The 25399-nt window shown below is 42.8% G+C and overlaps 1 protein-coding gene across 1 annotated transcript in view; it reads right to left on the bottom strand.

The window, feature by feature from the left end:
- Positions 1–24444, bottom strand: part of fat4 (FAT atypical cadherin 4) — a 101135-nt gene extending 76691 nt beyond the window's left edge. Inside the window, exon 1 of the mRNA XM_006798907.3 lies at positions 18882–24444. Coding sequence (XP_006798970.2) covers positions 18882–23984 — 5103 coding nt within the window. The 5' untranslated portion in view covers positions 23985–24444. The remainder of the gene's footprint in view (positions 1–18881) is intronic.
- Positions 24445–25399: the final 955 nt, after the last annotated feature.

Genomic DNA, 25399 nt, shown 5'->3' with positions numbered 1-25399 from the left:
AAAAACGAGGATGTGATTTACTACTACAGGAAGATCTGGCCAGAACAAATCTTTGGAAATCAGGCTTTTTTGTCCTTCTTTGTTACTTTTGTTGTCCCGATAGCTCAATTTGTTTACTTTGAAACTGCCACACACACATGTTGCATCATCAAAAATGAGTATGTATAGTACATGCTGAAAAAAAAGAGAATACTGTCTAGTAACAAAACCTGCAGTGAGATATGAGTATCATGGACATGAACCCAATGAGACATACTGAACTTTCCATTATGCCAAACTGTCAAAGCTTTATCTAAACCAAACTTCAAGACGGCTTCATTTAAGGAAGTTCACGTTTTAAAGTACTGCTTCTTTTTCAGACATATGCAGAGTTAAATGGAAATCCTGGCAACTGACATCTAATATTTGAGTAAACTTTGTTCCATTACTGAAAGTTAAATGCATTGAGACAAATGTAGAAAATGTACCCTAACTTGACAAGCCACTTCTCTCCTTTTTTCTTAACGTCTCCATTTTTAAAACATTTCCCAAGATGTGACAAATCTTTTCTGAATGAAGTAATGAGCATTAAGGACACTCTTGCACACATCAACCTCAATTCTTCTCTATTTTTTTCCTCTCCCAATGGCTAATGACTTTTACATACATGGATGGGTAGTACGGGTGGATGCTCCTTTTTTTCCCTTAGCCAAACAAGGAGAAATGTCTGGGAATTACCTGTTGGACCCGAGCAATCCTGGCAAGTCCAATGCAAGGGTGAGAGGACTGCAGTGAAAACGTTCATTTTAACAAACAAAGACAACGACAGCTCAGGTCTCCAGGGTAAAAATCGCTCATTAATTCCACTTAGCTCAATTTTGCACGGTCTTCACTGAGCACTGACTGACAGAGTTTGCTACAAAGACAGCATTGAGACATCTTCACTTCTGTGGGAGAGCTGTTAAAGTTCGATAAGGCTACTGTCACGCTGCTGAAGCAGAGAAACTGTGACTTTGACCACCGATTTGGCATAGAAAGTTTCCGATCCGCCCTCCCTTTAAGGCAACTTAGGCTCAAAGAAAAGATTCCTTAACACACTTTTTCCAAATTAAACGCAATATGCCGTTACATCTGATTGCTGGAGCGAGCTTTGCTCAGCTGGGTTAAGTTAACCATCAAAACGGGTCAGAGCATTTTAATGTAAATCCGTTGCCAGGAAGGACATCAGCCCTCAATTATTTGTCAAAGTGAAAAGCGGAAATCCTGCAATAAAAAACTTCTAGGATAGTCAATAGACTGTATAATGGGATGGAAAAAGAAAGACTAGAAATGCTGGCTGATGAGATGTGTCACAGTTCACGACTTCTTTCCTCTGTTTTTGACCTTTTTTGTTTTCATTTGAATCAGTGTGATAACTAACGAGGGGAAAGATTGACCAGGCGTCTCTTTGAAGGCAACAAATACCCCCTGGGTTTGTGACATCTCTGCCTGGTAACAGATAATCTCCGCGGTCCCAGGCTGTGCCACTATTAGCATGGCAGCAGTGGTGCGCGGAGAGCCGGCCGGCCTCTGTGCTTGCTCAAACCTCGGCTAAATCTGTCTGATTCTCATCAAACACAGAAAGGGGAGAGGCAGAGGGAGAAGAAAAAAAACTCAAGCCTAGACTCAATACAGACACTGCGCCACACAACTCGCCTGGCAGGCAAAGCTGTCACCATTCAGTTTACTCCGGTCCTCCAAAGAGACAAGCCAGCTACAAAAACAGTCTGGTGGTGCCTTGAATCGTGAAAAGGAGTGAGGCTACAGAGAGGGGAGAGACAAGAGTGAGGTAATGTCAAGTTAATGGAACATGATAAGGAAAATGTGTCCTTACCAAAACAAGTCACTGTGACAATGGAAAGGTTAGTTTTAATGGCATTATCTCAAATTCTTTAAGGGTGTAGGCACTGGGAGTAGCGAGTGAAAAGAATCCTTGACCTTAGTTCCTGCAAAGTTTCACTTCTTGAGTGGTATAGTTGGAACTGGGATAATTTTTCCATCTTTTACCACCTCTTTCCACCCACTATGCCCACTCCAACTCGTCTTTTGTATTCTCCCCCCCAGCCCCCCTTCCACTCAAAGGGTTTAACCTCGGGTCACTGCTAACTTCTTAATCAGTTCAGCACATGACCATTCCTTTCAATCCCCACATACCAGGAGAGAAGCACTCCCTGATACAGTAAATTACGATAAAGAGCTCACGACCCAAAATCGAAGGACCATATCCCCATATGAAAGCTGGGGCCCTCATACTTCAATAGACAGATTTGGGTGTGGGGTGGCGGGGAGGGGCTTTGAAGCACTTCTCCAGAAAATCCTCACTTCAAAAGAAGCCAGTATTAGATTGAGGGGGAAAGGGAGCAGGAGGGTGTGTGGGATGTGTGGACGATAGAGTCCCCCTACAAAGTCTACCATGCCGATCCACTGCGGTAACCAAAAGAAAGGGAAAATCTGAAGGGAGCCAAGATGTGTGTGTTCTCGAAATTCATTGAAGGATACAGGCCTAATGGTTACCAGTTGGCTTATTATCATTTTGATGTCTTAAACCAAAAAATCATGGGCTGTGATCTCCAACTGTCACCACAGCATGATTTTACTCTCCATTGTGTTCCCATTATACTCTTTTCAACAAACGTCCGAAAGATGGTACTGACTCGCTGTCAAAGGGAGTCGGGGCAATTTCCTGGGTTAGCCCAAAGGTTAGAGGTCAGAAAGTGCTCTAAAGGTTGGATGCCAAGTCGGGAAGGGTTAAAGTTCAGGCGGTGCAATCGTATTTCATTTCCCTGCTCATGAAACCCTGGTAAAAGCTAGCTTCTGACCCACATCTTTTTCTGTAATCGCATAAGTCCTTCTGTTGAGTGTGTTCTTTTAATTGGTGTGAGAGATTACAGATTTAGCTGTGAAAAAGCATGAGATAAGTAAGCATGAGTGACAATGACGAAACCTAGGATTATATCAGACTGATGAAAAATAAAAACTGTTTTGATTAGCTTGAGTTCTGCATCTGTAGAAACAACTCACGGGAGCTCAAATGTGTTTTCACCCAACAATGTAGCCCTGCGTTCTTAAGCTCCAAGTCAGGTTTAAAATTATATCTGGCAAACCTTGGTAATATATTAGCTGGGGCTTTGGAACACTTCTAAGTAAGCACTACCAGCAAATATTCAATCCTTCACACATCCTGGACGCCTGCCCAGACAAAGCCCACATACAGTATTTATCAGAAGGGAAGCAGAGCCAGGGATTACTTCAAAGAGAGGGCTTGATAAGACTGACCCGATAACCTTAAACCTAGACCAATGTACTATACTCTGATGGCTGGCCAAGGCTCTCTGGTTGACACATACTTGTTAATACAAGAGCAAGGGCTTGAGAGCAGGATTTGAAGTGAATACAAATGACAACAGCTGGATAACTGCTGCCAACACCCACCAACGGCATACATTATTTAGAAAAGAAATAGGTTAATGAAAGGTAAGAAGCAAGAAGGAGTGACACAAAACTTCTGCATGTATTTGTGTTATTTGCTATATCGACAATCATTCCTCTGGTGCACCACAAACTTGGTGCATTACGGAGGATCTGAGAAAGTGCAGTACAAAATTTGAAGGAATAAGGGTGAGATATGGTCTCGTTTTTTTGGGCCTACACCTGTGACCAGTTACAGCAAAAGCCCCACTTGAGAACCCTAGTAATGCTCCTAGCACGGTCGGCAACAAATAGATCTGAAGAGTACTCTTCGTCCAATGAAGATGACAAACAACCTCTGCACCCAGAGACGATACGACTCAGAGGGAGGGTGTCAAGGGTCAGAGGATAAAACGGCAACACCTCTGCAGCCACTTGACAGGATGAAAAAAGAGCGGGAGAAGTGGGTGGCGGGGTGTTTGAGAGAGGGTGGGAGTAGCACTTGAGGCCAGAATGGAAGACACAAGCCTCCCAGCAGCAGCAGTCAGAAGCAAGGGGACACAGGGGCTACTGTTCCCATTGAGGTCTTTGTCTCCCAGGCGTTCTCTTGTTTTTCCTCAGCAAACCGTGGGTACAATGAAGGCGGCATGCTCCCCTCCCCTCGCGCAAAGGGCTGTCAATACTGGACCTATCAGACCCTGAATGGCCGAATCAGCCTTCCCATGAAAATCAAGTCAATGACCTGCTTCCCCTTAGCTCTCCTCCTTGTGAAATGGGTGACAGCTATAATTTCAATAAGTAAAACAGAGAGAGAGAGAGAGCGTTTTCTCACATGTTGCTGAGGGGACTTCACCTCAGACTCGGCATCCTCATATAAAATGCATTAATTCCTTCGTTGTGAGCTCACCGTAAATGATTTGATTGTGGCCGATTCGACATAGTATTCCGAGCTTCCCCGAGCGCCATTAAAAAAGAGGAAAGAAAAAACATGACGCTGGGAATGCTAAGACAATTTTGAACCAAACATTTAACCTCAGCCTTCTGACCCAATCAAGTGGAAGAGAAGACAGGCTTTGTCTACCTTGGCCCATCCACGAAAAGTTAGAAAAGAGAGAGCGAGGGAGAGAGGGGGGAGAGAGGAGGAAAAGAAATGTAAAGATTTTGCCAAGCTTTTGTCACGCCTTAAGGACTGGCTTAGTCAATTGCTGTCAGATCAAGAAGACAGAAAGAAAAACAGCCGTGGTTGCCTTATATAAAAAGAACACTTTCTCTCACAGCCAAGTTGGGAGAGTCCCCATAGACAGAATTACACAGTTACTTTTAAAGGATTTGCATTTAAAAGATTGCGTACAGGCCTGAATGCAGGTCGTTTCCCTGTGACCATAGAAACACTAGAAAAGGTGGAAAATTCAGTCCGCTGAACTTTAAACGACTTTATTAAAGTGTCACTAATCAGACGTGAAAGACACAAGGTTTTAGTGTTTGGGCAAACTTACAGAAAAACTCCAAAAAAAGCTTAATGACCTGTTAAGAGCATTACTTTGAAAAGCCTTGTTGATGTCCCATCCCATATTAAAGAAAGGACCGTTCCCTAATGTCGGGAAATAAATTAATACCCAAAATATTTCAAGAATTTGACTTCAGCATTGTGCAGAGAGGTACTTTAAAAACAACCTGACCGTTGTCCCGTTTTACAGTATTTCTGTAAGACAATATAAGGTTTCAGCTAAACTAAAAGAAAATGCTGAAATGCAAGGTATCAGGATATCAGTGTAAACAAACATTTCCCCAATAAATCCAGCAGAGAACTCAGAGTTGTCTAAAATGTCACTCTTTGTGGAAATACAATTTAATAGGTTTTACAAATTGCACATGATAAATGCTTGATTTAAAAACATTCTGGCATGTATTTCCCCCTAGAAAAAGCCAAATTCCTAAGCAGAAAATTGCTACCATTACTGCATAATGGGATAACAACCCGAAGAATAATCCCTCGCTAACAATGGTGAGATTTGAAAAGACTCCTGTGAGTCCTGCTTGGTGTCTGCCAGCAGAGCGCTGCATTTTGCAGCCACCAACCAACGATGTAATCTCATCTCAATGGAGACCTGGAGAGACAGCTTGCACACTAGCTTCTCTACCCTCCACCCCCATCCATCCATCCATTGATCTACCCATCCCTAAAGAAATGGACAGACCTCATTTCCATCCAACACAAACAGCGCAGTGGAATTGGGGCTCTTATGATCGGAAAGAATAAAACCTCAACACGACAGGAAAGGATTGCGAGAAGGAGGAGACTTGTGGGGGTTTTGGTAAATGAATTAGCATCAATGCCACAGAATAAAAAGAACCTCTGATCTTCGAGGTCGGTCCTAATCATATACACCCTAAATGAATCACCCCGGGACTGCTCCCATGTTCATTTCTGTGCAAGAATTAATTAAAACCAGAGCAAACTGATGTATGCAGAGCAGCGGAAAAATAACAATGTAAACAACACAACAATAGGGTAATCATTGTAGGGGGCTAATTTGTGTCATAATGATATGAATTTAATTTTGCGAGACGAGGAAGATTAATGAGGGAGACACAAATACTTTTTTGAAGAAGATTTTAAATGGCGCAGAATGGATGCTGGTCCTTCTTTTGCCTTTTTTTTTAGCATAAATTTAGGATACTGCACTCAAGATTGTGCAAATTTAACGGATTTCACCACTGTGAACTCTAAAATTTATTTCATTCCGAAGATTATCCCGAGCAATGTGCAGTGAGTTTAAGGTTTAAAAAAATGAAAATGATCATGTTATCACTCTCAAATGCACCCCATACATCATTAAGGTAAGCTGGATACAATCGTAACTCTCGTAAGAAACTGACGTCGCTGTTTTGTTAATGCCAAACAGCACCATGTCCATGCATCCTCTATATGAAGTTATATGCCGGGGGAAACGCAGAGAATTTGACAGTTAGGGAATCAAACTGGTTCCATATGACCACAGCTGGCATTTCTCCAGGCCCGGGGCAACCACGGTTTCCTCACAGCCTAAGTAGAGAGCTCGTGCAACTCAGCAGCGGGGGTTATGTATGCAGCCTGTGAATAAATCTTGAGTTTCAAAGACAATTTGAAATCCGATGCCCATCCCCTTTTACTGATTGCATTCCACGGTGAGAGTATAATTCCCAAAAGAGAATACCCCGAATTCAAGCGAGACAAAGAAAACACTGTAAAAACTATAAAGAAAGCCATTAAATATAAAAAAATGTGTCATTACAATCTTCTTTGAACATTTCTTAAGGCATGAATATGTTGTCATAAGAATAACAAGATAATCCTAGCTTCAGTGAATAAGTTGCTCTAGTTGCACTCAGCTCTGACCACATGTAAGTCAATTTAACAATACGCCTAATTTCCACCAGTGGTGGTGCCAGCTCTACCTTCGACAAGCCCACATTTTGTCCGATTTAAGCACCTAATGTTATGTAGTGTTATACGGGAGAGATTGGAGTAGTTTTTGTGGGAATAAAGTCACAGAAGATGGATATCTGGGGTCTGCATCTATGAATTACTGTTTAAATTCTTGCAGTAGCCCCTCCCAGAGCCACTAATTTTAGTGGTTACAACTTTGGGCCCAGTAATTGCTGTGGTGGCATGCCGAGTGCTAGTTTTCTGGCACTGGCACCAGTCTTTTGTTTTTTTGTCAAAACCTGTGGAAAAGTTTCAAGATTGGGCAGGAGCACTACGCAGGTGGAAAAAAGGTAACGGAAGCCCGGAAAATTAGACTTTTCCTGTGATACTTCTCTTTCTCATTATTGATTATGGATTTATAAAATTGAGGGACATAAGTGAGGAAAAAATGCTAAAATCAGTTGACAGTTCTTTGTCGGGTGTCTGTTCTCTATTATAAGCAACCATTTATAGTGTTAGCAAATAGCCTTTGAAGACTGCATTGCCATTTGGCTTTAGACAACACATCAACAAAATATTAAAACTTTTCATATGTGAAATGTATCTTTTTTATTATTAATGTAGAATATCTCCCAGCTATCAAATTTTAAAAATACTGTCTCAAAGACATGACAAAAGCAAATACAATTATAATTGTATCTTTTACACAACATGATGATATCATATTGAAGAGCAGTTTGGTGAACGAGGTCCCATGAGTGTATCCCTAAGTGGAAAACGCTTCATAAAACAGCCACAAAGTGCTGGCCACAGTAGGCAGTCGGTGAGGGACACAGTGAATATACCGCACTGTTTTACGGCCCGGCCTGCAGTGAGGCATGATGGGAAGTAATAACCACATCATTACCAACAGCGCCTCAGCCTTGTCAGACGTCAGAGACATAAAGAAAGCATGCAGAGTTCACGCTCAGGCTGCCAGTCTACCACGCTGCAGGACTCTGTCACATGTTAACATGCTCTCGCACACATACGCACAAGTGTTTTTTCGGCCTGATGAAACACAATCGCACTTTCTATAAGAGTATATCCACTCACGCAGACACTGTGACAGACACATAGCTGGCTGTTTAGCTGCCAAGAGATGTTGCTGTGCTTCCGTTCCAGTTCTGCCAAGTGAGGTCAAAGGTCACAAGAGTGACTGGGAAGGATCCTGAGAGTGTCGCTTTTCATCGGATCACTGAGTCTTTATCAAATAGCTGCATCGAATGGCACGAAACCTGTGCAGGATCATGTGTAAATCTGCAGGAGGACGGATTAGCACTGAGCCAGCTGGCGCGCCTGAAGAATGCAGACGTCACTTGTATATTGCATTTCAATAAACTTCTGACAAGAGACATATTTCAATAAAATGCAAACTAATGTAAGTGTCTTTAATAGTAGACATCTCTAAAAAAGCACTGCACCTTTGAACAGCTCAGTTATGTGATTTCAGAGTCCATTAAGTAAGCTGTCAGGCACAGACTGGATATATTGATGCTTTCAGAAATGTCAGTTTCCTTGATTCAATTATACTTTTACATTAATTCCATCAATCTGTTTTCTTAACAGCTTATCCAACCAGGGCCCTGGAGCCTACGTCAGCTGACACTGGGCGTGGGCAGGTCGTTGATGGTATTTCCAGGTCAGACGCTGGTACTCCAGTATGACTGACCATTAAACAAACACTCCAGGAGTCAAGTCCAAGCTTATTCATAGCCTTGATAATTTGATAATTCATCAGTTAGATGCATGAAAACGTGCGCCAAAATGCTAACGTGCAAAAAGGGTGCAGTTCTTTTTGAAGTCCTTCATCTAGTGAAACGAAACTGACAACGCAGAGAGCGAGCTGGCACTGTTTTCAGCTCACTTCAGTTGCTTCACATTTTCCTAGAATAAATATTTGTTTTGATTACCTCAGTATGGTATTTACAATGATTACAAAGAGACTCAAATATTAAAAAAAAAGACTCAATGAGAAGAATAATAGATCTTTTTGGCTATTTAAGAAGAACGTGTGCAGATTTCGATTGACTTGAATTGTAAGTGTTGAGTTGTTGCTATTTTGCTCTCATACACCCACAGGCATCTGCGCTTAGTCTGCACGCCTCACTGTAAGTGAAGCCCTCAATAGCAGAAGCCCCCTGGAGCAGATAGAAACATAATGTAATATCTGATCACCCTCTATGTAATACCCTTAGATCTTAGTGTCGTGGGAGGGAAACTTCATTACGATCAATCTGTCAACAGCTGGCCAGCCAAGTTTAGACGATGTTTTGGATGATTCATTGTTCAGTGGGCTGTTTAGGGGTTTTTTCCCATCTCAGTGAACTACGTGTCAGTGCCAGAGACAGCGAGCAGGATAACTTCAGAAAAATTTGGTAAAAAGTACGCAAGAACAGTAGGTTAAAGGCATGCATACGGAGGTGTGCGTGTGAGCAATCAGGCACGTATCTGCACTTTAACACACATATAACTAAGAAATGTATACAAAGTCAACAACAGTGTTTGAAAGGAAAGACCATAAAGTCAACTTTGAGAGCAGCAGTTTGTTAAATTACACCTCGACACAAAAGAACCTGCTGAAATTAGGCCACTTCATCCATTTGCATAGGAAAATCACAGAGCGGGCAAAAAAAAGAAAAGAAAAAAAAAAAAGCGAAAATAGCACAATGTCAACGAATGTAATCGAAACCAGAACCGCAGCTTTTTCTCTCTCGTTTAGGAGCTGAAAACAGTCAGACTTTCCTTTAGTCTGCTGCATGAGATATCACAAACTTAAAACATAACTTTTGTCTGACAACAAAGCAAAAGGGGGGGCAGCTCAGGTAAAAGCCTGAGTCACGCTGAGAGTCGACCCCCGCGCATCGCTACCCAGAACCCTCACCAGCTGGTTTCAATTAAACTTAGACCCAACCAAGGAGGGGAGAGCAGGGCCGCACTCACCAAAATGGTTAGCTATTTCAAGCCAGGAGTTCTTGCTGCTCTGTTTCTGACAGCAGATCAGTTGTTCGAAATTTGTGTAAACACTGTGTTTTGTTTGCTATCGAGGGCCAGAATTTGCTAGCTGCCATGCAGAGCCACACAGTATGCCGTGCAAGACGGAAACGTTTGAAGGCGAAGCGTGCACCCAGCCTACTCTGTGAGATTTCACCATCAAAGATGCTTTAAGATTATTGCTTTGGAAATACAGCGCACCAGCGCCAGCACGGAGACAACTCGGATCCAAGAATCTCCTTCAATGAGATAATAATCCTACAAAGTGAAGCTCATACTCTCCAGTTATTGTCCTGGTGACCACGAGCAATTTTCCCGGGACGTTCCACTCGACTACGTGCTCAAACAACCACAGCGTTTGAGCAAAACAACCCAAGGGAGGAGGATGGATGGTAAGGTGGTTCAGAAACAATCAATCTGCCCAGAAACACCCGATAAGAGGCACCTGTCAATTAAGTAAAACCTTAAACATAAATATCTTTATCTATCTCTCTAGGCTTATTTTTAACTTGTTCATCAAATATCGATAACATTTCTGTTTTTTAGGTGAACCAACCCTTTAAACACTCAGCTGTAGGCTTTTCTTTCGGTTCCTCAGCTGAAGCTATTAAAAAAAATATATATTGTACACATTTCTATCAAATTAAGGCTGATATATTGATTTATGATGTGGTTTTAAACAATGTCTGGCTGCACAGCGTGAGTCTGTAATGACCTCAATAGCACTCCATAATATTCACAGTACACAATTCTAAGAGGAGAAAAAGAAAGGATTAGAAAATAAAAAGAAACAAAACATTAAAATCAACTATAATATGGGGGAAAAACCCATTAGATCACATTAGATAGGTCAGCGGATTTTCAAAGTCCAAGAAACGTCCAAAAAGCTGTCAAATGAAGAGCACGAACAGAATTACGACTAACACTCCATCGCATGATTCTAAAAATCTAACAACTTGCACAGAAATTGAGTGCCGGAAAAGTCATGCAGGGACATTTTGAGAGCTGAAATATTTCAATTCTAAAATTGAGAACAGCTGCAAATCAACCGCAGCTTGGCTTATTTTTTGAGTTAAGACCTGCACAGCAGACTGAGCAAGACAAAGCTTGCAAAGATTTTGCAAGCTTGAAAAGTAATATTATCACAACAACACAGCTACAAAACATAAAAAAATAAGTTTTGCTTAGATACTAAATCACAGTATGGTTAACCTCTTAATAAAGTTAAAAGTGTGGCGCACGCAGAGCATGAGCTACAGTGACTCTCTTGATGGAAAACTCGTAAAATAAGATGGGAGATAACAATAACACAAGCTCTTGCTCTCTGGTGCCAGTCTATCTTTTGCTTGTCTCCTTCTCCTGACACTAAAGTCCTACTCCACTCCTCCCTCCCTTTCTCCCAGCTCCAACCTTAACTCCCCTTACCCCTCCTCCTTTCACCTCCCTCCATCTCTAGATCCTAAATTATCTGCCAAGGCTGTGGGAGATACCCCTTCCTGCCTGCGGGCCACTCATCTTACCGCAAGCAGGGGAGATGAGGGCTATGCATTTCTGCTGTGCACGTGAGAACTCTGCATGCACAGCAGAAGTCTTCTCTGTGTCCTTTTTGTTTGATGTCCCTGAAGATGTGAGGATCTGTGAGTGAGCCAAAAGCACCAAATGTCACTCAAGGGGTCCCACTGATGGACGTGAGGGAGAGGGAAGCGAGACGAGCAAAAAGAGCAGCAAGTAGCTCTTTTTTGTTTTTTCTGGGACACCAAGCAGACGAACAGGTCAACCAGGCACCACAGTCAAGTCTGAGCTCTGAAAACAATGGAAATTTGCTGTGTGTATTTCTGCATGTGGAGTGTTTGTTGATGCTAGAGAGCTCGGTAAGTCACGTGGAAGAACAAATCATTCTGTAGCTGGGATCCATTATTACCACTGAGAATATGTGCCAAAATCAACCCACCACTCTGCCTCTCTCTCTCTCTCAAACTCCATTCGTTTTACAAGTGAAAGTAGTGGAACATTTTTTTTTTCAGCTGGAGAGACTTGGGTATATTTTATGGTCCCTTCACAGTCAGAGCAGAGCAGAGAGGAGTGATGAAGAAATCACAGGGATGTAGTCATACTCTCAAAGATTTATATCCTTATGTAGCACTTGCTCAGGCAAAATGTACAAACCAAATCATAGCTCTACCTGATCATTCCCACTTCAGCTACTCCCAATCAAACTTTTTTGCGGTTGAGTGACTGGAAAGGTTGGAAACTTTAGATCACAGCTTCACATCGACCTTTCTGATTGCACTTGAAGAAATCCCACCTGCTACAGTACCAAACAGTAAAGGTCTCCCTTTTGATCACGCCAGATCCTGCAGACCAAAGGAGAAAGGCATTCCCAGCGGAGATTAATACTATTTCAGTCGCACATTTGGTCCGAGCATGTGTGCTTAAGACAGAGGAATGACCCCCTCCCAAATGAGGCATGACAATCAAAGTCACACAACAAGAGAAATGAATCTCTGAAGTGAAAATAAACGCAATGATGCAAAACTCTGCAGAGCATGCACAGCTCTGGCCGCATTCATTTATTATTCTAACCGAAGGTCCTGCATTGACTTTTCATGAGGCAGAACAGGGGGAAAAACTTATTTTGTGTTTTTTTTTTTTAAAGTTGCGGACAGTCAACTGCAGAGTTAAAGATTTTTCTTTTAATACACACGTACATTCCTCTCACAAACATAATTTAGCGGTTAGCCATTTTTTCTTTTAAATAGAATATGTAAATAATTTTTGTTTTAACCTGTTTAGAGTAGAACAGGGCAGGGTTACCACACCAGCACAATTCAGTTTCCCGCAGAAGACAATACAATGAGTGTTAGAAAGTTCAGACAATGCCAGTGAAATCTTAACAGTAATGTCGTTTACTTGGATGTCAGTTTACTTTACTGGATTCGACATGTGTCCAAAGCACCATTGCAAATTCCCAAATACCAAAAGACTGAGTTGAACTGCAGGTCAGATACATAATATGACTGTTCCTGACTTCTTGATTGAACTTTATTTTAATTATCTGTTTTTGCACAATATTTAACATTTAAGAACTTTTATAAACTAGGAAAAGCACTTTATATTCCAAGGAAAACCTTAAAATATTAGAGACAATCAAACATTCCCCTATGTGAAAGCACTTGGCATGGTAGGGACGAAAAACTCCCTTTTAACGGGAAGAGATCACAACCCTGTTCAGGGAGTGGCAGCCATCTCCTCTTAATGGTTGGAAGGTAAGGGGAAGGAAACACAACACAACTACTAGTTTTTAAAAAAAAGGTAATGACATGCAGTAGTGCAGCGGTCCCCAACCTTTTTTGCGCCACGGACCGGTTTATGCCTGACAATATTTTCACGGACCGGCCTTTAAGGTGTCGTGGAAAAATACAACAAAATAAAACTAGTACCGGTACTGAAAAAAAGAAGAGTTATTCATAACACACGTGAAAAGACCCAGGAAAACCGAGTTAACGATAAAAACGATAAAATAACGCTGAAAACCGATAAAAACCCTGAAAACCACACATTTCACACTTGAGCCTCAACTCTCGCGGCCCGGTACCGGTCCGAGGCCCGGGGGTTGGGGACCGCTGCAGTAGTGGCATACATACACATCGTGAGTGAAAAGACTAAGTGGAGAAGAAATGCTCAGTGCATCATGGGACGTCCCCACAGCCGCCTTTCTAATGGATGGTTCAGAGTTACCTGATCCAGCTCTAGCTCTAACTATTCAACTATATCATAAAGGAAAGTTTCAAACCTAACTGCTACACAACACATGGAGATTCATTTATGATTATGCCACAATTAAAGAATTTGACTCCTTATTCATTTTAGCAGGTGAAAAACTGAAAGTGAGTTGTGGGATTTACCAGTTTCTGTGCCAAAAAAAGGGTTACTTTAGCCGTTTCATTACTAATGCGATGGTTGGATTAACTTTATAGAACATGGCACAGCAGAACAATATGATCCAGGTCTTGACCTTTCAGGCCCGAGTTTCATAAGTGTGTGTTATGAGCTGTGTTATGAGAAAAAAGTCATATGTTGAGGAGGCCTGCTGTAGCAACTACTCTAGCGTACGAGAGCTCTTCAGAAAAAACGTATAGCACAGTATTTTTGATCTTCATCACTAATACAAGCATCTGTAAGAACGTAAAACAAGCAAAATTTCAGCAAAGCACAAAATAAAAGGCGAACGCAAACAGACAGTTCGATGCAATAAGAGGCCGACATGAGTTTGACTTTGAATCCGCAGAAAAGAGCTCTCAATGATCTTATTTGACAGTAACGTAATCATACTAATTAAAATGAAACAATTATTTTGACTGTTGCTACCATTTCATATTTCTGCTCATGAGTCTGTGTGAGATTGTGGTCAGTGTGTGTGTGTTTCTGGCAGCATTTGCTTGCAGGCGTCTACGCATGAGTGAATGTTTATTCAGCTTTTATAGCGATTGCGTCTCGTTAAAACGAATAGACGCTCTGAGACAACCGGCACTCCCCAACACCGGTTCACTCACAGGTTCACCCAAAACCCGAAGAGACCACCTACCAGGAGAGCTGAGCAGATGCGTCACCTCTTCGGTCACCATTTTAAATCGCTTGTCCAGCCAGATTACGGGGTGAATTACAACCCGGGTAATGGCTAGAATAGTGCATTACCACCCTCTCTCAAGCACATGTGCACAAGCAAAATATCGCAATTAAAGCATGAATTACAATACACAAGGATGCAGTTTGTTCTGCATCATTTTTCATCCAGTTCTTGTAAAATGTGCCTTCTGAGAAACATGAAATTTTCATACTAAACTTGCATATGACTCAAATCTAATGAAAGCATTTTTTCCTATTTTTTTGATGCAGGAAATTTAAATGCACAGCTGGAGTTATCGGTAATAATATTCCCTCTTTGCTGTGGAAACTGTAGTCATCAATATTTCAGCCTTTATTACGCTCACAAAACGACACGAATGCACAAAGAAGAACCAGCATGCATATCACATCATCATGTACGTGACCTTGTTCTCCTGCCTCGCTGACCTGGATGGCTTTACAGGTTTTGTATTTCAGGGAGGCTTTTTTTGTCTTCTCTACAACCCCAACGATGCCTCTGATCACATTTCCTTCAGAATTCATATTAGTAGCTTCAGCATCATGAAATATGGAGAAAGCGAAAGGACTTTGACATTTTGCTACCATTGAGATTTATGAATCTGACAGTGAGACTAAAGCAGTTTAACAGAGACACAAAACAGGCACGCAGATACAAATGAGATGTAAAGACATGAAGATATACAGCTTTAATGAGGAGGGGAGTACAGTAATGGAGTTCAAACTATCCATAACAATAGATCAACACTAATTTGAGCCTAGTATCTGACTGCATTCCCCGACTATGATGTCCAAAACCTGCTAGCAGACTGATCCCTCTTTCTTGAACCTGCTTGTAACATGATCCTGGACCACGACTGTGCCTCTCACTTCCCATGTCCTTGCAAGGGTCCCTGTGTCTGGCACTTCGAACACCCTCCTAATAACGCTTCCCGTCACCCCACCTCTTCCTTTATTCCCACAACTCCCAATAACACCGTCTGACATGTCCACAACCCTCCCAAAACACTCTTTTCTTTCCTCAGTTTCATGAGCCCAAACAGATTGACTGTGCGTCGCTCACTGGTGCAGACAGGGGAGGAAAGCTGGCTGACAGGGGCATCCATACACATGCCTAAATCTGCCAAGGAAAGACGCTGGCACAGACAAAAAAATAATAAAAGCCTCTCGAATCGCGGCCGGGGCAGCGCAACACTTTATCCGCGAAAGTAAAACAAAGGAAGGCCTGTTCAACACTGCGACTGTGTTTACTTTTAAGGGGGGAACAATGCCTTTAGGAGGAGCGGGGCAAGGCCTGACGTGGCACTTGAGGGTCTGTCCAAAAAAACAGCACTTCATTTTGATTCACAGTGAGTTAAGAAAACAGTTGTAGCACTACATTGTATAGTGGCTGATGCATCTGAATGTGAGGAGGAGGCTGATGAAGGGAGAGTTTGCAGAGAGGATAAGAAACAGAGACCAGTAAGACCTCTCTGGTTTCTTCAACAGCATTCACTCCTTTATGCAAAGGAATGCTCCAACCAAATATGCAACTTGAAAAAGAAGAAAAAATAGATTTTGAAAGGTGGCAATGAAAAGTCTGCAAAAACTGCCAACACAAATGGAAGCTGTGTGACATGTCTAGGATGCTTAAGTTCATTTAAAGGGTACAAAGACATATTTTACCCAGAAAGTGCAATGACAGACAGTGGAGATAGACAGAGTTGCTTTTGCAACTACAGTTTCATTTCTCCTCTAAGAACCAGCAAACTGTTCAGTCACTTAGCGTTTACTGATCAAAGGCTATGAGTCTGAGTAATGCCGAAATATAATTTTAATATACAAGACACAGTTTCTGGGTCATTTTGATGGATGCTTTTGCCCTTCTAAAGAACAATAATAAACAATAGTCTGCTGCAGCCCCACTGTCACATGGCAGGTGACATTTGCATGTAATGACCATTTTACTTTTGGCCGTTAACATATAAACCCTAATCGCAGGTGTTTCGTCTAGCTTATAAACACCTCCTGTCATGTTGCCGATGGCCCAAAGTGGAACCAACATATTTCTTCACCTGTAAACACGGACATTCCAGGATGTGATGAATCAAAACTTTGACTCAAATGAAAAACATCCTTCTAAACACTCAATGAATTCATCAACAATAGATAAAGCTGCCGCCAAGACATGTTTCCCCCAGCATATTTACCCAAAGTAGGAAACAGGAGAAAGAAACTCAGAGATTTCTGGGTAATGAAGTCATAGGAAAAACATTTCCAAATGCAAAATGACAACAGCAAAAATACGATTAACAAACTTTAAGTAGAATCGCTGTTTGGTTAAATGAAGACCTCACTGGATATTACATATGACCCAGATGTTTGCCAGAAGGCACCAACCAACAATTACTGACAAACATCCCGAGCTGTTTGAGATTGCAGCCACTGATAAAGCATGTCCAACTAGATTCTCTGTGTTTAAGTGTTTCCAAAACATCACACGTGGTGCACAGTGCAGAAGAAAATGCCAGCTTTCTCTCATGCATCCAATCAATGGGGAAAATGGGAAATGGAGAATGTGAAAGGGTCATAACCTCTTGGATGGAAATACTCCCCAAGTTGCTACCGGGTATCTGGTGTATAAACACTGCACTGGAAAAACATTAGTCTAAGTCAGAAGGTTTACACTGTTGTACCACACTGTGCATTGAGGTCCCATTGACAGAGGAGACCCAAACAGTCTGAACAGAACCTGTTCATCTGTGCTGTTAAAAAAATGTGGCCATAAAACTAACTGCTTATTGCCTTGCAGCACAAAAACCAGCCCGTGTATCCAAACGTGGACGGTCATTTGAATTCCACTACGTTATTAGATCTCACGCTTCTCAAACGGGAGAGATTGACTACTCGGCCAGGTGGTATGGTAAAGTCATCTCTCCAAGGGGTGAGAAAGTTCAAACTTAGCATGAAACCAATCTAGAGTTTAAGGTTTGGGAATGAAGCAGTGAAGCACTATATTCTCTCATTAACCCGACAGCAGAGTCTGCAGGAAAGTAGATTGCCATCTTTGCTGCAGGCAAAGTGAGAGAACATTTGATATTCCCATTTGGCCTGGGCAAACTTTTAAGTTAACTCTGCTAACACGATTTTGCCAAGTAATCCTTGATTTCAATAATATGTGAGTTTGTCTCCAAATAACAGATTGCTGTATTGGATTTCAATTTCAATATGCGTCTTGGTTGAAAAGGCATCAATCTTGAACTGCTAATCCTAAACTCCTAAATCCTTTTGCATCAGGCATCTTTAGAAATGCACTAACACAAAACACATTTTTTTTTAAATATATGAGGTATGTCTGTCATCGAGTCTGTAACAACATGGTATTGTAAGCCCTGGCTAAAATTTCAAAAACATATATAGAATCACATTTGCTTTTAATTTGACTAGCGGCTAGGTATTAGTCACCCAAACTGGCCTTAGGGTTTCCACATGACACTTGAGAGAATTAACTCCATCTCCTTCAGAGAAAACCTAAAAACAGTGCATCGCATAATGCAAAGAAACTCAATGGACAGCTTAAGTTTCATTCTCTCTGTCCTGATCGTTTTACAAAGTCTTAAGAGGTCAACTAATTTTAATGGTCACTTATTGCCTGTGGAGCAGTTCCTGATGGTATAAAGGCACCCAAAGACCACCCCAGTGCCAAAACAGCCTTAGGCCCAAAGGCTCAAAGTAATACCAGCGCTGATGATGCATACCTGTACTGGAACACCGTATGAATGGCTCTCCTTTTCATTTCTGCTTCACACACAAAAGAAACCATTGTGGGTCTTGAAATTGAGCAGCCTTGAATGAATTATGTCAACTGTGGGGAAATTAAAAAGTGGTCTTTCTTTGATTTGTGCAGTTCATAACCTGCTGATAAGAATACTTCAGTTCAGGAAAGCGCTAGAGGAGCTTGCGCAGAAGACATGCAATGCTCATTTCCTTTCCGAGACTCAAATATTAGAGGAGCCACACTCAAGATGAATTATTATGGCTAGAATGCTTTGGAAACGAGAACAATAGAGTTATCATGCCAAAGAACAAGGTTTTCTTAGTCGTGTCCAACAAAATTATGATTTAATATAATGCAAAGTGTGTGTGTAAAAAAAGAAAAAATGAATGCACACCCAAATGCAATTGGTGGCTCTGTTTTATGTGTGACTTGGACAGTCACCCACCCTCCAACTTTGCTTATTACATTTATTTAATCCAAATGTCTCTAACAAGTGCCAGTGGATGAGTTCATGCCCTTTTCCTGCCAAACAGATCAAGTAGACCAATAGTGCAAAATATAAGGTGGCTTTCCAGTACCTGCAGAGAATAGAAAAGTCAGCAGTGTCCTTACCTCAGCACGCTGTGTTCTCGGCTGGCTGGCATCTGCCTCAATGGCGTACACATCCACCAGGTAGAGGTCAGACCCCTGTTCTCGATCCAGCTCTGCAGCTGTCTGTATCACTCCTGTGTGTCGGCCGATGGTGAAAAGGCGACCCACAGCTTTTCCGCCGCTGCGCACCGCCACAATGAAATACTCCACTTTGGTTGCAGAGCCTCTAGGACTCGAGGCATCCAGGGAGATGACGTTGGTGCCCGGTGGCTGGCCCTCTTTGAGGATGGTGATGTATTTGGGCTGGGAGAAAACAGGTCCATCCACTCCTTGAAGGATGATGGTCAGCTCAGTTCTGGAGGTCTTGCGGTCAGTGCCGTGGTCCGTGGCTGACACTGTGAGGGTGTACATGAGTCGGGATGGAACCAGCTGGGACGCCAGGCGAATATCCCCGCTGTACCTGTCCATGATGAAAGTGTCCGAGTCACCTTCCACAAGCTCATACTCCACCTCCCCATTCGCGCCATCGTCCGGATCAAAGGCCACCACTGTTGTCAAGATGGAGCCGATGACTATGTTAGGCTCAGCCACAAGTGCATTCTGGGACACAAAAGTGGGAACATTATCATTAAGGTCCGTGACCCATATTGTTACATTTTTCAGGGCATAGCGACGAAATTCAACTGGAACTGCTTGGTCAGTGGCTTTGATTGTCAACTCAAAGAGATTTGAGAACTCTCTGTCAATTTCCTTGCTGGTGTATATAAGCCCAGTGCTTGGGTCAATGCTGAAGTGGTTTCCCCGTGGAATCTGCTGAATAATCGAGTACTGCAGCTGGCCGTTTATGTCTGCATCTGTGTCCTGAGCTGTAATGGCCATAACTGAGGCAGAGATAGGAAGATTTTCAGGGATGGATTTGAAAATGTCTCCAGGGGTAAATACGGGAGGGTTGTCATTAAAGTCCCTGACACGAATAACCACAGGAATGGATGAGGAGCGGGGAGGTCTGCCATTGTCCTTTGCAGTGATGTTGAGTTTGTAAAATGACTGCGTTTCAAAATCCAGCTTTTTAACCAAAAAAATGCTGCCAGTGTTAGGGCTGATGCTGAAAGTGCCATGGTTGTTTGTGGCTGTGATGCTGTACATTATGTCTGCATTCTGACCCGAATCTGCATCGGTGCCGGTCACAGAGGCCACCAGTTCTCCTAGCCTCATGTTCTCCAGGACGTCAACCGACAGTGAGGATTTAGGGAAGATGGGGGAGTTATCATTTTCATCCAAGATGCTAATGCTAAGCATACAAGAGGAGGATAAGGGCACAGCCCCAGCATCAACAGCTATGATTTTTAGTGAATATGAAGATGTGGATTCATAGTCAAGCTTTCCAACCAAAGTCACCTGTCCAGAGCTACTATCGATTGTGAACTGGCCTTCCTCGTTGCCTTCAGCGATGTGATAGCGGACCAGTCCATTTTTGTTCTCATCCACATCTGAGGCAGAGACCCGTAGTAGCTGTGTCATGTTTTGAGCTGATTCAGAGATGGAGGCCTGGAATATGTCTTTGGTGAACTTAGGCGGGTTGTCGTTGATGTCTTGTATGTAAACTTGCACTTTGGCCTGGTCTCTAAGGGGTTTGGGGAGACCCTGGTCTGACGAGACAACCACAAAACTGAACACAGCGGCGCCTCTTTGTCTCATGAGTGACTCCCGGTCCAACTGCAAAGTGCTCGTCAACTCCCCTGTGATGGCATTCAGCTCAAAGTTGGACTGTGGAGTCTCAAATGTGTATCTGACCTCACTGTTTGGGCCAAAGTCCTTATCCTCAGCAAAAACCTGCCCAACAAGCGACCCTCTCTTCTGTTCTTCCTCAAAATGAAACACATAATTGGTGCTGTTAAAGAGAGGACGATTATCATTTACGTCATCTAGAATCACTGTTACGTTTACAGTGGCACTCAGCGGCTCCACGGCCCTGTCTTTGGCTGTAACCACCAAGTTATATCTGTCCTGGATTTCTCTGTCCAGCTCCGCTTTGATGTACAACTGCCCGTCTGGAAAAATGCCAAACACATCACCTGTGTTCCCACCAGCGATGTCATACATAATCTCGCCATTGAGACCGGAGTCTTTGTCAGTGGCCTCCACTTTAAAAAAACGGCTGTTGACAGGCTCAGATTCCAGGATGATGACCTCGTATGAGAGCTGGTCAAATACAGGTGAGTTGTCGTTGACGTCGTATACGCTGACGATGAGGATGAGGCTGGAGGTGTGCTGAGGGACTCCCATGTCTGATGCAATGACTTCAATCTCATAGGAACTTGTCGTGATCTCCAGCGGCCCGGTCAGCGTGATGAGGCCATGCTTCTCATGAATATGAAACAGTCCTTTGGGGTTTTGTTTGAGGCTGTAGACCACCATGCCATTTGCACCTTCATCAGGATCTGAAGCTTTGGCCTGGAATATTACATGACCTGTGCTCCAGTTTTCCACTGCGCTCACATGCTCCACAGCGTGAATAAAATGAGGAGCATTATCATTTAAGTCCTTTACAGTTATGTTAACAAAGGCCTCTCCTGTGATCTCCCCAGCTCTGGCTACAACTTTGAGTTGATAAAAGCCCTGCTCCTCTCTGTCTATCTGGCTCGATGCTGTGATCTGACCTGCACTGTTGACAGCAAAAAGCCCTCTCTGGTCTCCTGAGGTGATCAGATATGAAATGTTTGTATTTAAATCAACTGTGGTTGCTGACACTGTCCCTATAACTGTCCCAACACCTACATTTTCAAACATGACAAAGCTGTACACTTTCTGGCTGAACACTGGTGGATTATCCTGTGTGTCTATTACAGTTACAGTCACAATGGCCGGTGTGTGTGAGCGCAGGCCACTACCATCTGCTGCTGTCACCTGCAACTGGTAAGCAGTTTTCTCCTCTCTATCCAGGGGCACCAGTGTGGTAATTTTGCCTGTATTGCTATTAATGCGGAATTTGGAAGAGTCTCCAGCTGTAATTATATATTTGACTGTGCCGTTCCTACCCAAATCGGGGTCTGTGGCTGAAACCGTGGTTACATAAGAACCAGAGGGCTCGTTCTCTTTCACATTTGCAAAATACTGTACAGGATAGAAAACTGGCCTATTGTCATTGATGTCCCAAAGGGTGATATTGACTTTTCCTACAGAGTGCAAAGGGGGGCTGCCTGCATCTGCTGCCTGGATGTGGAGTAAGTAGGAGGCCTGATCCTCCCGGTCAAGCTCCACGCCTGTGCTTAATCGCCCTGACACGACATCCAGGCGAAACAGCTCCTGGACGCTGGCTGGCGTCTCTGCATCAAATGAAAACCGGATAGTTCCATTGGCCCCAAGGTCGTCATCTGAGGCAGACAGCACCACCAGTTCTGTGCCGGCCGGAGCGTGCTCCACCAGTGAAACGTGATAGGTGCTCTGTGTAAATGTAGGCACTTGGTCATTCACATCTGTGATGTTGACTATCAGTTTAGTGTAAGACATTTTGGGCTGCAGCCCCTGGTCTTTGGCACTAATATTGAGCACAATTTCAGATGCTATTTCTCTATCCAGCAAAGCAGCACTGGTTACCAGACCACTGTTTTCACTGATGGAGAACCAGCCCAAAGCATTTCCAGACACCAGGGAGTAGCGCAGGTTGGCATTCTGCCCAGAGTCACCATCTGTTGCAGAAACCCCTTTAATGTAGCTGCCTTTTGGTATATCTTCACTGATATCTACTCTGTACACCGTTTCCTGAAATATGGGCGGGTGATCATTGATATCATTCACAAAAATAACCAGACTAGCAAAAGAAGACCTAGCCATAGGTTTACCATTGTCTGACACAGACACAGTCAAGTTGTACGAGGAAATTCTCTCTCTGTCTAACACACTGGCCACTTTGATTAGACTTAAATTGGGCACAGGAGACGCGTGCACTTCAAAGTGCCTCTGCTCGTTGCCTCCTAAGATTGAAACAGATATGTTACCATTAGCTGTAGAGGAGTCTGCATCTGAAACGGTAAGCAAAGCCACAACTGTGCCAATCTGTGCGTTTTCATCTACAGAGGCAAATTTAGAAGTAGTGGGAAAATAACGGAATTTCACGACAGGGTCATTATCATTCACGTCTAAAAGTTTGATAGTGGCTTCTGCTCTGCCTGACAGAGAGGGCACCCCATTATCTACAGCATGGATAGTCAGAGAATATTCTTTTTTACTCTCATAATCCAAACCTTCTTTTATTATAATAGTACCTGCTTTGGGGTCAATTTGGAAAGGTGTCCCCTCATCTAAAAAGTACCTGATCTCGGCATTTGCTCCCTCATCCTGATCTGATGCTGTAATCTGCAGGATGCTTGAACCTACAGCTGCATCCTCAAAAACACTGGTTTGATACTGGTCCTGCTCAAAAATCGGGGGGTTGTCATTTATGTCTTGAATAGTGACGTTTACTTGCATGTAGCCAAACTTTTTCGGCTCTCCTTTGTCCTCAACTTCAATCAGGAGCTGGTAGAAGGGAGTAACTTCCCTGTCCAAGCCTCCGGTTGAAACAAGGTGCAAGAATGCCCCCTCTCCACTAGGATTGACTGTAATATCCAAGCGGAATTTCCTCTGCTCGTTGCCTTTCACTATTCTGTACGTGGTGTGATCGACTCCGTTACTTCCTATGTCGGAATCTGTAGCAGTGTCCAGGATCACTTGCCTGCCGCTGCTGGCGTCCTCCTTAAAAGACACGACAATTGACGCGTCTGGAAACACCGGGGAGTTATCGTTAATATCCAAAACTACTATCCTGACCTCAGTAGGGTAGGTGGGATGGCTGGACAGCACCACAACGTTGATGACATCACTTTGCAAAACCTCTCTGTCAATCACAGATGAAGTGGAAATGACTCCCGTGGTGGCGTTAATTGCAAAAAGTTTGTGATTTTCGCTGAAGCGGTACGTGAAGCTGGGCTTGGTCCCTATCGTGCCCACATAGGTGCCAATGGGCTGTTCCTCTAGGACTTGAAACTCTTGACGGACTTGGCTGGATGCTGAGTACCGCGACAGAGTCCATAACATCAGTAGAATCAAATGAAGCCGGCCTGAGCCCATACCTGTGAGCGCCATGGTCAGTTAGCCAGTCCACCTTTCTCAGACAGAGTTCATGCCTATGATGCATCAACTTTACTGAGTTTGGACGAGTCACTAAATCATTGTATTCCAGAAAATGTGCAGACAAAACTCAATAAGAAACTCTTTCCACGCTTAGTCAGTGTACCAAAGTGCTCCAGAAGTGTTATTTTATCCTGCGCACCGCGCCGTTTAATTGCAACAAGATCCTCTAAACGGAGAGAATGATTCCTGCAGCTCAGGAAAGTCTCATTTCAACTCCTTAAATAGCATTTTCAAGAAGAAATCTGACAATCCCATGAAAGACAAAAGAAAATAAAAGTTCCCGACTCCTTGGAGATGCGTAAAAAAAAGTTTATCCAAAGTTGGAGCGCAAGTCAGCGGTGTTAAGTGTATGCAGGCGAGCGAGCCTACGCACCGTCCCGTGGAATAACGGTGCAGACGCTTCAGTCATATTGTGCTGGAGTCCCAGTAAGTTAGAACAAAGCCGGAGTTCGCCAAACTCCCTCCCATCGCCAGTCCCATTGGATAGCGGTGCTCCTGCCTGCCCGCCCACAGCCTTTCCTCCTCTATTGTGCAGTACAGCTCGCTGCCCCCGCTTGTGGAAGAGGACGTCAATCAAACACGACAGGTAAGGATGCCCCAAGAGATCTTAATTGTCAAATAATATGAGACATATTATCTTTTCTGCAGAAAAAAGGAGACAGGGATCACCACAGAAACTATTTACATAGAATATAAATGTATACAGTAAAGGCATAGTTTAACAAATTCTTTGCATAAAACGAGGTGAAATTCTTCCAAATAATCATTTTAAAACCATTCAGGGCGCTGGAAAGTCCTCTTTGACATGCCAGACCACATTTTCGGAATGTATAAACGATTTCAAATATAAAGATGGTGCACAAAACACAATAAAGTCTGCACGAACTTAAAGAAATGTCGAAATTTCACAAGCTGCTTTGGAAGTAACTGCTTGAATTAAAATGACAATTCAGATGAATCATTATTAAATAACATATTGCGTTTGAACTGCAGAAGAGCTATTAACATACAAAAAATAATTCTTATTTATATTATATATATTAAGGCCACATTCTTTCGAAAGATGTTATAATTAAGAGTTTATTAGAGCTTTATTAGTTTTTTTCTTCACTGAATCATACGATCAAGTGAGATATTTGCATATAATGTAAGGTACAGCGAGCGTCCAAATCATAGGTGAGTCGCTCCATCTAGTGGCCAGATTATGGTACTTCCGAACAAACTGTAACACTATAGTGAATACGGGACAAAGCCACTCCTGAAAAATATATAAAATAAGTACACAAATTGATTTTAATATTAAAGATAGAGGGTTGCAACACTTGAATTAATTCACTGTGGAAACCAATACATCAAAAATGCTCCAA

This window comes from Neolamprologus brichardi, chromosome 2, assembly GCF_056152115.1.
Source record: "Neolamprologus brichardi isolate AB-2024 chromosome 2, ASM5615211v1, whole genome shotgun sequence".
Taxonomy (NCBI): Eukaryota; Metazoa; Chordata; class Actinopteri; order Cichliformes; family Cichlidae; genus Neolamprologus; species Neolamprologus brichardi.
The sequence above is the reverse complement of the archived record's forward strand: the minus strand, read 5'-3'. Positions and strand labels throughout refer to the sequence as shown.